This window comes from Acanthochromis polyacanthus, chromosome 18 (assembly GCF_021347895.1).
Source record: "Acanthochromis polyacanthus isolate Apoly-LR-REF ecotype Palm Island chromosome 18, KAUST_Apoly_ChrSc, whole genome shotgun sequence".
NCBI classification, from domain to species: Eukaryota; Metazoa; Chordata; class Actinopteri; family Pomacentridae; genus Acanthochromis; species Acanthochromis polyacanthus.
Genome location: NC_067130.1, coordinates 21,935,316 through 21,949,330, shown reverse-complemented (window position 1 = coordinate 21,949,330; position 14,015 = coordinate 21,935,316). Strand labels below are relative to the sequence as shown.

At 37.8% G+C, this 14,015-nt stretch overlaps 1 protein-coding gene across 2 annotated transcripts; it reads left to right on the top strand.

Moving 5' to 3' along the window:
* Positions 1 to 9: 9 nt before the first annotated feature.
* Positions 10 to 12,373, top strand: pla2g3 (phospholipase A2 group III). Of its 2 annotated transcripts, none has more exons than XM_022218651.2 (7): positions 10 to 1,806; positions 3,351 to 3,483; positions 3,574 to 3,708; positions 5,500 to 5,840; positions 6,147 to 6,276; positions 6,713 to 6,823; positions 8,635 to 12,373. In XM_022218651.2, exons 1-7 carry the CDS (start codon positions 1,287 to 1,289, stop codon positions 8,918 to 8,920), a joined length of 1,656 nt encoding a protein of 551 aa, XP_022074343.1. In that variant the 5' UTR covers positions 10 to 1,286; the 3' UTR covers positions 8,921 to 12,373. The 2 variants fall into 2 exon arrangements, with proteins under 2 accessions (XP_022074343.1, XP_022074344.1); XM_022218652.2 differs by having other exon boundaries at positions 11 to 1,806; positions 8,638 to 12,373.
* Positions 12,374 to 14,015: the final 1,642 nt, after the last annotated feature.

The following is a 14,015-nucleotide window of genomic DNA, read 5'->3' as shown; positions in this document are numbered from 1 at the left end:
GACATGGCAGAAACTTTGTCTGAATCAGGCGACGTTTCAGCCAATCAGCTCAGTCGGACACGCAGCTGAGAATTTTGTGAACTTTGACTTCTCTTGATAAAACGCCTTTTCGCCAAGCGGGTGAAAGTTGATGGACCTGTTCCAATCTGAAAAACCTGACGTTGAATCAGATGTAAGATATAATCTACCTTTTTCATTCCACCAGAGAGGTTCCATCTGGCAGGAGCCCCAATATTTATATTTCACAAAAAGGCAAATCAATACAGCTAATCTGAGCTAACCTCCAAGCGTCCAGACAGCAGAGCAGGAATTATGTTTTGAGTTATGCTTTAAAACTCACACCTGCACTTCATTTGGTCAATCAACATGTAAGAAATAATAGTGGAAATCAGTACTTTAATAATACAATATATAGCTTCAGATAATGGTGCTAATTTTTAATACAAGACAAATCAACTGCAAAGAGACAGAACTGCTAGAAAGATGACAAAAGATTAAAAAGAGCAATGCAAAGATGCAAAATGACTCAATATAACTTCAAAAAGATGCGAAACAAAGACAAAAAGACAGCAACGGCTACAAAAAGGTGCAAAAGGACTACAAAGGTGAAGACAAAGAGATACTATATAGCTGCCAAAATGTGCAAAATGATGAGAAAGATGCACAAAATGAAAACAAAAAGACCAATTTCATGAAACAGCTTCAACAAAGATGTAAAACATTGATACAAAGCTGCCAATTGGCAATAACAAGATATAAAATACAGACAAAGAGACACCAAAAGGGTGCACCAAAGGGGATCATGATTTCCAGAGTGTGCCTTTAAAGCTGTGATGGTTCAAGAGTTGTACAATATTATGTCTCATCACAGGTTGAAGAAAGTGAGAATAAATCACAATCAAGAAGCTGAAGAAACCTCCATCTGTAAATCTGCATAAATTGATTAGCTTGTCACATTATCACTCAGCATGTATGTTTGTGTTTGGAGTGTGTCAGTCACTTATCAATAGTCGTCACATTTGCAGATTCATATGTCGGGTGTATGAGTGGGAGTGTATTGTCAATATGTCCTGATCACTGTCAGAGATGAGGAGCAGAGAGAGAGAGAGAGAGAGAGAGGGAGGGAGGGAGAGAGAGGCTGGCAGGTCACATGGCTCATCTGTTTATTTTAGATCCTCCTCCTCTCATTTAAAACCCACCAGGAGTCAGTAAATCTGTCAGAAAGTCCTCACTGACTCACTTTGTTTCACATTTAAAGCTTCTTTCATTCAGCTCTTCTGGTCACCATGGCGCGCCTTGCTGCTCTTCTCATGTTAACATCATCCTTCCTGAGCTGCAGCACAACAGCAACATCAGTTTCCATATTCTGCATTTGGACTAAAGTTTCTCCAGATGAACAAGAAATCCACTACATTTTTATGCGGCAGGCCGCTGCATCTCTGCGGCTATACCACAGCTCCTGGTCCGGCCCGCGCGCTCTTCGCAGCTGCTCCTGGAGCGACGACGCAGCGGTGATCCACAACTACTTGTCTTTGTGCCGGGAGCGCACGCAGGAGTTTTCAGATCATCCAAATGACAATTTCGATTTGGAATCCATGTTTGTGGCGGAGGAGGAGCAGTGCGTCTCTCTGGCCTCTCCGGGAGTCGGTGAGCTGCCAGGAAGGAGGCAGGTTAGGAGCGTCGGTGGTCCAGATCGAGGTGAGAGGTCAGAGGTCAGGATCCATCAGCGTGTGAAGCGCGGCTTCATTGTACCTGGAACTCTGTGGTGTGGATCTGGAAACAAGGCGCCATCTTATGCAGATCTGGGTATGTTAACTCTTCATCCTTCTCTATGAGGTTATTTGAACTTCATAGATATCTCCAGGCAGTGGCTCTACTTGGGTCTATGCAAGAACACAAGAGGTTACCATATGCAAAATCATGAAAAATGCTAACAAAATACAAAATGAAATGATAAAAAGACGAAGAAATTAGCTAAACAAAAACAAAATTATTATCAAAATAGATTTAAAAACAAAACAAAAAACATATAATAGATTATAGAGAAAATCACAAAATTCTAAAAGTTTTTTAAAAAATGTATTCTTTTAATTTATTTATTTGTTACTCCTATAAGTGTAATTTCAGTTAATGGAAAATGACAAACATTCTCTTGTTTTCTTTATCTTATGCCTGACAAGATAAGTCTATACTGTCTTTGCTGGTGCACCACTGCCATCTGTAGATCAGTGTAACACTGTGAAGCCAATCAACGCTATATAAATGATGAAAATAGCCTCTGGGTCTGAAAGGTGAATGCAGAAGTGTCCTGAAACTGCATTCTTTCTTATAGACAGCAGGAGGCGACTCCTCTGGTTGCAAAAACAGTATAGAAGTCTGAGAAAATGACTTCTCTTTTTTTTTTCGTTTCCTCAGTAGTTGTTTTCCTAATGAGTTTATGGTGTCAGGTTGTCCAACCAAACAGCATCGAGGAGTGGCAAAATGATGACAAAGACACAGAAAATTACTACAGCGAGTCACCAAACAGTTCCAAATGAATGGAAAATGATTATAAACAAACACAAAAGGACGGCAAATAGAGTACCAGACACCATGTGGCTATAACAAGTTTAAAAATGGCCACAAAGAGAGACAAAACGATGATAAAGAGTAACAAAACGTCGACAGAGACATATAATGATGACACAGAGTGACAAACAAACAAGACATCAAATGGCTGCAAACAATAGATAATTACCACAAAAAATGACAACAAGGAGACACAAATGGTCTACAGTGAGAATCAGACATGAGTTTGTAGTCTCAATTGCTAGTTTCAAGTCTCCTTAAATACAGCATTATGTTCATTTTGTAAGTAATTGAGGAAAATCAACCATAAAGCATGGTATGTTTTAGGACAGCTGCTACCTTGTGACTAACATGTCGCTACCAGTGTGTTTTCCAGCTTTCAGTCAGATTCACCCCTCACTTGTCACATCTACTCTCAAAAAATGGTTATGGCCAAATTCTAAACTTAAAACGGCCACAAATGGACGACAGTGGCTACATTCATCTTTTGAATACTGTCTATGATGAAGCCAAAGGCAGGAATGCGTATCATATGATTTTTAAAAAACAGAACATTCAAACACCCATTAACCCTCAGTGTGGGTCAGGAGATACCCATTTTCCATTGGATTTGGTTCACTTTTGACCCATGCTGCGTATCAAAGTGTTAAAACAAGTTATATCATGCTTGGCTCACTAAAATGCCATCAAAACTGGGTCCTGTGTCCCAAACCTGCTAAATAGTGAAAAAGAATTTTATGCAAAGAACGTCTAAATTCATCCTCACTCTGTATCTCCTACAGGAGTTTTTTCAGACACAGACAGCTGCTGCCGGGAACATGACCAATGCAAACACACCATCCTGTCATTCCACTCACAGTTTGGTGTCTTCAACACCAACATCTTCACCATGTCTCACTGCGACTGTGACAACAAGTAACTGTTTTCTCATCTAAGATCACTAGTCCACATCATTGTTTTGTCTTTTTTAAAAAAAGATAAATAATATTCTCATTTATGTTACAGGTTTCGTAGCTGTCTGAAGGAGGCGAATGACAGCATAGCACACATGGTGGGATATACGTTCTTTAACCTGCTAAAGATGCACTGCTTTGAGTTCTCCCACCGACTCCAATGTACACAGAGAAACTGGTTTGGAATGTAAGTGAACTTCAGATTGACTTAATAAGACTTTTGGTTTGGTCAGTCTTGCAAAATTATGAATTCCTAAGTAGTTTTGATGCCTAAATTTGAGTGATGTCATTTGAGGGTCAAACTAGCCACTAAGTTGGCATTTCGCAAAGGAGCTGCATGGTGATGTAGATAAGTAATGAAAGAAAAGGCTGAATTTGAAATGAAACATTTTAGGCAGGTAAAGGGCAGTGTTTTCTGCGAAAGAGAATAAATCATTTTGGTCGGGTTTGTTAGTTTCACACCTTATACATACACAAAAAAAGCAACTATATAACACTGAAAGAAAGGGAAAACCCCAAAAGCAAAATATGAGCTTAGTGGTTCAAAAGATGATTAAAAGAACAGAAACACTGCCTACTTTCACCACTTCAGGCCACCAAAAACTTGTGTATTCAGACAGTCTGAGAGGCAGTAAGCTCTCTTTGGTTAAAAAGCTCCTAACTCAGTGTATCACAAGTAGGAATTTTATTTAATACAGTCATAAAGTCAGCAGTGATTGCTCTGGCACCGTGTGAGTTCACATTTGCGACTTTGAGTGAAATGTATTTAATATCTTGGCAACAAGTGAAGTTCCTTTTGGGAAGAATAGACCTCTTCACAACAGGTTTTGTGGTTTATCATAGCAGTTAAGGTACATGTGCAAGCAATGAGATTTCCTCTTAATTTTATGCATATACATACACTACCAGCCATAAGTTTGGACACACCCTCTCATTTAATTGTTTTGTCTTTTTTATCAGGACTGTTTACATTGTAGATTCTCACTGAAGGCATCAGAACTATGAATGAGCCCATACGGAATTATGCAGTAAACAAAACAGTGTGACATAAGGCAAAACATGTTTTATATTTTAGATTCTTCAAAATAGCCACCCTTTGCTGTGACTGCTGCTTTGCACGCTTATGACATTCTCTCGATGAGCTTCATCAACCGACATACCACACTGTAATGCAGTATGTCAGCTCACACAGTTGAAAGTCTGCAACAGATTAGCCTCCAGATGACATTTCCTCAACAGTCTAAGAAAGTACAGTATCTGTTGAGCCTTCCTAACCACTGCTGATGTGTTGGTGGACCATGTTCTATCATCAGCAATGTGCACCCCCAGGAACCTGAAGGAGGAGACTCTCTCCACAGAGACACTGTTGATCTGTAGTAGAGCAGGATCTCCTCCCGACATCCTGAAGTCCATTGCCATCTCTTTTGTTTTGCTGGTGTTCAGCATAAGGTTATTGTTTGAGCACTAGGCCATGAGCCTCTGGACCTACTCCCTGTGTGCTGTTTTGTCTCCACTGGTAATGAGACCCACCACTGTTGTCGTCCGTGAATATGATAGTGAAAAATTGTGTTTGTCGTTCTTTCCAAGTTTAACCAATCAACTCTGAGTTCCATATCAGGTTCTACAGGGACGGTGCTAGTGGTCAAAACTCACTCAAAGGTTAAGGCCACACTCAAGCAGCCTACATCGTCCTGCAGTGTAAAATGGATTATTGTGTTGTTCGAGGTTTGAAATGAAAGAAATGATGATGATAATGATGATTCTCATGTGTAGTTTCGGCTAAGCTAATAGTCTGCTGGCTCTAATTTCATTACTCAGCATATGTGGATGTGTTTTGTCAATTTTGAACAGAGCCAAGCCAGCTGTTTACCCCTGCTGGTAGAAACTTCCTTTTGATTTGACAGATCATCTTTGCATCTTAGGCTTGTCATGGAAAACAATTTGTTTTAATTATTTCACCCTCTGTTTTGAATTACAGGTGTAAAGACAGTCAAATGGCTCTGTATGCTGAGGTCCATCCACCCACACTGTACACTGAGGAGTCCATCAACCCAACAGAGGACTTCATGAACAGCACTGACTCCATCATCAACTCAACCATACCTGCAGAACTCATGCTGAGAAGCACATTGGATCCACAGCTATTCTCCATCACTGCTGCTGCATCCACAGTCCCCACACCTTCAACAACTTCATCCTCTGCCTCCATCACTCCTGTGACTAATCACACCACCTCCTCATTATCTGGATTACTACTTGAGAGGAGAAACCATCTGGAGAACGCCAAAAACTCAACCGTGACTAAGCAGGATATCACTGGTATTTAACCTTCTCTCATTTTTCCTCATTGTAGGCTCAATTTTCACTGCAATAAAAAATTGTAATACCATAAATCATTAAAAGAGAGAACAGAAGTTGTTCAAGGACTGTCAGAAAGTTGAGCATCTGATGATTTAAAAAAAATACTTTCTGGCTCTGATAAATAGTCTTTTTTTTTTTTTTACCCTGATAACACGCTCGCAAAACTGGCTGGGGTTCAGAGGGTTCACACTTCTCTGTAAATCAATTTTTTTTAATGTTACAGTAAGAGAACTGAACATTTGCACTAATATTTCCTCTCCACAGAGATTCAGTTGTCATGTGGTATGTATAAGGACCTTGATGAGTGCAAAGAAAAGATCTTACCCTGGCAGAAGAAGTACGGTCTCTACAATCCAGAGCTAAGGACACTGTACCACTGCAACTGCACCACCAGGTAATCAATAAACTACAGCCAATAATGACAATCATAGTGAGAATTTAGTTTAGTTTCATCCAATTGCGGGAGATTTTTAGTGATGTGCAGATGTGTGACACTATGTCTACATTACACACATTTGTTTAACCCCCATAGTAAATATTTACAGTGCTGTATGCAGATAATAGTGCACTCACCTTTGGTTCTGAGTAGACCAAATATGCAGACATGGTGTGATGTTTCATCACACAAAACCAGGCCACAAGCAGTGTACACATACACTCACAGTCACACTCTTACATAAGGTGTCTTTGTTTGAATGTGCTCAGAAATGATTTTATGTCCTTGGACATTATCATTATCGCATGTTTGCACACACTGTCTGTCTGGTCTTCTTTTCACTTTGCTGTGCATCTCCTCTGTCTTTGACTCGTCTGGTTGTCTGTCCTCCTAGATTTTTCCAGACTTTGGCTAAACAGAGACAAGTGACTGAAGTGCAGGCTCTTCTGCTGGGACACGTGTCTCAGTCCTGCTTCCAGCCTCGGGACTGCACAGCAGGCAGCATGTCAGTATACAAATGTAGATGTACTCAAATACACCTAACAATAGAGCAATGTGAAATACTACCGCAAAATGAACTTGCTATTAAGCCCCAAATTATTCCTGTGCATGCCAAATTTTCATTTATAGCTATTTTTATTTGACCGATATGTTGTTCTGGCTAGAAACAACATAAACAAGTGACAAAAGATGGTAAAACATTGTGTTACAAAAAAAACCCAAATATCGTAATGAGCTTGGTATGAGGGTTCATCACTGAGAGAGAGCTGCACATGGAGTTAAATCAAAATGTTTTCAGGTTCCAGTGGTCACAGTGAAAAGCATCATCAAAAAGTACAAATAGTTCCATGGCAAGAATGATCAAGGTCAAGAGGAATCCAACCATCAACACCAGAACCATCCTCATGAATCTGAACAATTCTGGTAGCAACATGTCAAACACATGCTCAATTGGAAACTGAACAAGGCTGATCTCCATGGCTGCCGACCGATGTTTATCAAAAAGCCTGGAAAAGTAAACTGCATCATGAGAAAACAGGATGACAAGAAGATTGCAGAAGGAAACCTGAGGCAGTCTGCAGAAAAAAAGTAGTCTTGGGCCTTCTAACAATACAGTGATCTTATACATACAGTCAAAGAGGTCACGAAATGGTGAACAGAAAGCTATCTCAACATTTTGAAGCAGCCCAGCCGGAGTTGAGACCTGAAAAACATCAGGAATCTGTGGAGGGAACTGAAGACAAGAGTGATAGCAAGGAAGCCTTCAACCTCAATGACCTGGAGATGGTCACAAAGAGGACCAAAACGTTTGATGTGGTGGCAAATAAATGCTTTGACAATGATTACTGACAAAGGGCCCGCAAAATTTTAGACATGGTACTTCAAGTTAAAAACATAAATCTTAAAAAGAAAAACCTAGAAATACACCACCAGTCGAAAGTTTGGACACACCTTTTCATTAATTTGTGTGTAGTTCAAATTCATCATAAACATCTCTAACACAGTGTCTTGCCATCTTTTGTGACTTGTTTTTAATGTCAGTTTCAGCCAGAACAAACATGTGACTCAAATAAAAGTTGATATCAATCAAAATTTGGTATGGCGTTGAACAATTATGGGGCTTAACTGTACATGTGACATTAGGTTGTTGATGCATCAATGAGAATGCAGCTGGATCTAATTTCTATGTGGTTAGGTAGTTTCATCCAGTGCTTTCCAGCCGTGGGGCTCCTTCAAATCTGAGGACTTGTCAGATGACTAATGCCTTACTTTGCCAACCAAAGCTACAATCAGAATATTGAGACTTTTTTTTAAGTTAAAAAAAAATCCTTCAAACGTATCATGGATTATCAAAATAGATGATTAATTTTATAGTTGCTAACTGATTGATTGGTCATTGCAATGCCAGTATTTGATAACCTTGTTATTTGCTTTGTATGTACAATTTTAATTTAAAAAGCACCCAGTGACTACAGCTGTCAGATAAATGTAGTGGTGTATAAGAACAAAAAGTTTTTAGTTTACAGTTTTACCTGCACAGAGAAAATTATGACACTCTACAAAAGAATATCAGCAGTGCCAAATGTTTTATTTGGAGTGTCATACACTCAAGCATGATAGACATTTTTCTTCATCAAATGGTCAGAAACAACAAAAGAAAATGGTAAGATTTCTGTCAAATAAGATGACAGACTAATTGCCTGATTGAGATGTACTCACCCCTAAAGGCCAATTCTGAGCCAGAAAAAAAAACCAGCAAATGTATTTAGTTAAATATAAACATCACAAAGCTACCATTTCTTGTGCTTCCTTCAGCAGGTGTACAGCGGTTGTGGTGAAAGCAGAGCTTCCTCAGTTGGCCCAGAGCAGAGGTACAGAGGTGGAGGAGCAGCACCATCTACAGGCAGTACAACTGAAGGTCAGGAGGCCACACTCCAGGAGAGCTAGGAGGAAAGACCGAGCTGTGAAGCTCCACAGACTGTGTCTCAGGATGAGCGGCTTTAGAAACAAGGCCAGAACACAAAACGCACAACGACCAGCTGTCACAGAGAGAACTCGACTGAATATGAACATAACAGAGCATCAAAATGTTAAAGATTAAACAGAGAACTAGGACATTATAAAATCTATCTATCCACCTATCTTGATTGTTTCATGACATGTTCTACCTCAGGTCCTGCATTCATGTTAATGTTACTTTGACCCTAGCATCCACCTACATTGAAAAAATTATAATTGTTGGACCAACTTAAAAAAAACCAGCCTCAGTTGGTAACACCCAGTTGAACTATGTTTATTGAAATTAACCCCTTGATGCCTATTATCGCGAATTCGAACATACCACTTCATTCAGACTGCAGTCGAGATATCGCATCCATTCCCCCAATGCTGGTCTGCACATATTCAATATGTACCTTTTGCAAGCACTGGTTTCTCGTAGGACCGGTCAGAGTGAGACCTAATTATTACATATCTGTTATTATTATTATATATCTGTTCTATGTGTAATAGACAAATTAACAGTCTCCACTTATTTTAGAATCAGCTAGCAAGCAAGAACACACAAAAATGTTTTTTATTTAACTGTAAATAAATTCAGGTGTCAAGGGGTTAAGTTAGCAAAATGATATTCTTGCCACTGGTTTAGATGTACTTGAAACATTTGATTCTTATCACATGAACATTGGTACACCTTAGTCTTAGGGAAAGTCAACTTGAAGTTTTTAAATGTTCCAACTCAAATATATAAGTAATTGCTTTGCCCATACATAAACTATAAAACATGCTTTTGTCATAACTCCTGTATTCCTACTCAAAGAAAACAGCAGTTTAGTTACAGCAGAACATATTTAAGTATAATATGGATGTCAGACTCACATTGCTATGGAACAGTAGACTTCATTTTCATACTTTGTGTAGAGTTCCAACACCAATTTAAATCGACAAAATGGAATTTCAGGTTGATAGAATCCACAAAAGCAAATGCAAAAGGACCAGTCAAGTTTCTCTGAAGCAGTTCTTTAATTCAACTTCAGCCCAAATAGACTTTTTACAGTGCAGTGATGTCTGAAAACCCTCAGAAGACCATTAAACTGTAATCTGAGAAATCTGTATTTTTTTCCAACGACCTGTTTAGTTTTTTGGTCTATAATACTGATCAGTGTTTAATTATAATGGCCAATGTCTTGTCCACAACCCAAACATTTTCAATTTGCTGTGAGAGAGGAGCGAATCCAGAAAATGTTCACATTTAAAAAGCTGCCATCAGATAATTTTGCCTTGAAAAAGTTTAATAAAATTACTCAAACCTATTAATTGATTATCAAGCTAGTTAGAGATTATTAGTGGACAGCTAATTGATTAATCAGCTAATCATTTTAGCTCTAGTTTATACTTAGTTTAAAATGCATTCTGGTAACATTAATAGAAGTAGATAGCAGAGATACATTGCCATTTACATTGTATTCATCAAGCATCTCCATGGTGTCCAGCAGACCGTCTGCTGCTAGAAGGCCACAGGGCCCTGCTCACAATTAGTGTTTCCACACATGTGCATTATTGTTGTTGATGCAAGCTGTAAAAGTGTACATGTACAGGCTGTTACTGCCTATCTTGCTGGGTGAGATAGGTCAGAACAAGACAAAAAGCAAACATGCCCTGTATCAATTGCGTATTTTCTGTTATGAATTTGTTTAGGACACATCAGGATGCCTTACACTAGAAAAGATTGGTAGTCAGATGGATCCCAGTCCATCTCAGCAAGTATCCTGTTTACACTATTTATATTGTCCGCTTGTGATCCTGTCACCCAAGACGTATTTTAAAGCCAAGTGCAAACAAAATCTTACACCCACCGACTTTACGTATATCATTTGGAAAAAAGGATTCTAAACAAACGTTACTGGAATTGCATAAAATATATCTGTATTAAATGCAGTTACAGTGAAAAGAAGCAGGATAAAATTCAATTAATAATAAGATGAATTTGAAATTTTTATTGATTCAAATAATTCAGTGATATTATTTTTAGAATGTTTTGTTCATATATACATTATGACCACCTGCTTAATATTGTGTTGGTCCCCTTTATGCTGCTAAAACTCCTCTGACCCAGTGGTCATGGACACAGGACCTCTGGGGATGTCCTGGGGCAACTGGACGGTGGCAGTAAATTCTGTAGGTCCTGTGGGATGCAGGGTGGGACCTTCCTAGATCAGGCTTATCCCGGTACATCCCACAGATGCTCAATAACACTTGGATCTGGGGAGTGTGAACAGCTTAGCTCTGTCGTGCTCCCCGGGCCACTCCTGAGCAGTTTTTGTGGTATGTTGGGGTGCATTGTCCTGCTGAGGGTGGCAACTGGCATTAAGGAATGCTGTTTTTGTTGTTGTTTACATTGCATTGGAATAGGATGATCAGTGTTATTCACTTCACCTGTCAGTGGTCATAATGTTATGCCTGATCAGCGTAAATACACAAATGTCCACATCTGTGATGTTCAGCTGTTCAACATATGAAACATCTGTTTAGAAAAGATGAACACACTGGCACACTCAATACAACTGAGCCATCATTAAAGTGGTTCGGTACACTTGTGCTTCTCCTGTGAGCACAGATAGCAATACATGCTGGAAAAAAAGGCAGACTCTAATGTAATATTATTCATTTTACTCCTCAGCAAAATATTCATTCAGTAAAATCACAGCTGCTGTCCTGCTCCCTACACTGTATACAGAGGTTTCAGCACATATTTGTAAGTATTTGTACTGCATTGTACAAGTTGTTGACAATTATGTATGTTGTTAGTACAGCAATGAAAAAGGAAAGAATAATATGTAAATACCTGTATATAAGAGAAACATGGCTTGATGTTTGGTTTATGATGTAAGAAGTAACTATATGACTGATTAAATTTAAAAAAAAATGAAAAAAGCTTGAGATGTATGACAATATGCTTGTTTGCTTTCTTGGGGTAGTTAGGTGAGAGCATCATCTCAAGGTTATAGGATCCATGTGAATGGGAAGCCAGCAGCATTTAGCACAGCTTAGCATAAAGACTGGAAACAACTGGAAACAGTTAGCCTGGCTCTGTCCAGACCAGAAACTATAAAATGTGCAAATGAATACCTTTATAATAGTTCTGTAAGAAAAAATATGAGGAGAACCACTGCAAGTTATTGTTTGGGAGGTTTTTATTTGGGACCAAATGATTTTTTGCAGGGCACAGTGACCTCAGGCACACAGATCTACTCTGTTTATTGTAATGGATAAAACCACCATGTTTAATGGCTCAGTAATGTGGCTCAGAGATTTTGCTGTTTCCCCCCTGCTTTGCTCTAGCTTCATATGTAGCATCTCATTTGTTTAATATGTACATAAACTCATGTGTAAAGTCTTTTTTTCCTGTCGTATGCTGTTTTGAACATTTTAAAAAAGAAGTTAGCTTTCTGTATGCTACTACTAATGCTAACATGCAACTGTTACATGTGTCTTGTTATTTATTGTTTTGTGTGTGTTTGTTTGACTATTTTTTAGTAAACTAATAAAAATTTAAAACCTGCATAAAGAATGAGCATTCATTCCACTAACACTATAAGGTTGATTCCAGAATTGGAAGACATTTGGGTTTCAAAAGTTTTGAAAAATAAATCTTCTTTTTATTTTTTCCTTTATTACTATTATTATTATTATTATTAGTATTAGTGCTATAATTTCATCAATAATAGGCAATAAACTATCAAAGGCTTGATTGGCTCAGAGTACACATCAATGGTGCCATTTTCATTCCATGTTTTGTTGTTTGCTTACCCTAGTCTAATCACAGTAGCATGGTCGCTAAACCATGCCAATGATAACGTTTTCTCAGGAGTAGAAGCTAGATATTTAGCTAGCTGTTACTGCTGACAAACGTACTTATGGAGAAAAGTAAAGAAAAAAGTAAAAATTATTTACTTAATTTAGTCTTATCCTGAAAATTAGAGGCAGAGTGAAAAATTCAGTCAAGGCTGATAATGTTATGAAAATATGAAAAATAGGACAGGACATAGTTTGCTCTATTCATTCTTTTGGAAAACTGTTTGATGATGCTAATTCCAGTGTATCATGTGATTCACTGTTTTCTTCTCTTTTTTTTACCTGCTAAAAGGGTTATGCTAACAGAAAAAAAATCTCACAATTACAAGAGACCAATAAATAAATATTATACCTCCTCCAAAAATGAGATTTATTTTTCATTTTAACAGTATTTTTTAGAGTCGATTTGGTCATCATCAGAGTGGTGGGACAAGAGAAAAATGACAATTTAGGGGAAACTCCAGACTTTTTTGGTATTTTAAAAAATATTTCAAACATTCTTTTCTCTTAGTTTTTTTTGTTGATTTGGTCTCATGACAAGTATATTTACATAACAACTGCATGTTTTAGTATTTTGTACATGGATTATTTGAAATTTGATGGGTGGGATGTAAAATGTCCTCCAATTCTGCAAAGACCTATGAGCCCCTCACCAAGTGTAATGTAACTAAGTTTTTTTTCTTCTTTTTTTCCAGAGTACAGATATGAAAGTGGTGTTAATCTTTACATTTGGGAAAGTAAATTAGCAAATGTTTTAAAAATAATAATAATAAAACAAAAGAAAATATGATTTAAAATGTCTTCTAGTTTAAAAACACTACTGTGGACTACAAACATCAATTTGTCCTATTTAGATGCTAACATACATTTGATTAACTTTGCTATCCCTTGATTTTTGTCAATATTATTTAACTTCCAATGTTTGAAAGCCTTCAGAAGGTCGTTTGAAATCATTCTAATCATCTTTTTAAACTTTGAGTCTTCTAAAGACTAAACATATTTTTTAGCTTATGCTGTTATAATTGAAACTAGTTAGCCACCTTGACTGAAAACAGAAGCAGAATAAAGGGTGAAAAAAACAACACCATATTTTTTCATTTTTCTGCATACATATTGTTTTGTAAACATATTTCTCATCCAGGTGGTTAAAGATGCGGGAAAAATGTCCAGGTGTTTTTGAGCTATCCCCTTATTGTTTTTATAGCATCTCTTTGAAGAAATCTAGTTAGCTGTTTGTATGTTAACTCTGACTAGCAGATACATTTGCTTCCAGAGACTGTAAGTGTTACAGGTTTTGATTATTTTTATTATTATTCTTACATTTAGGACATCAAATTAGGAAA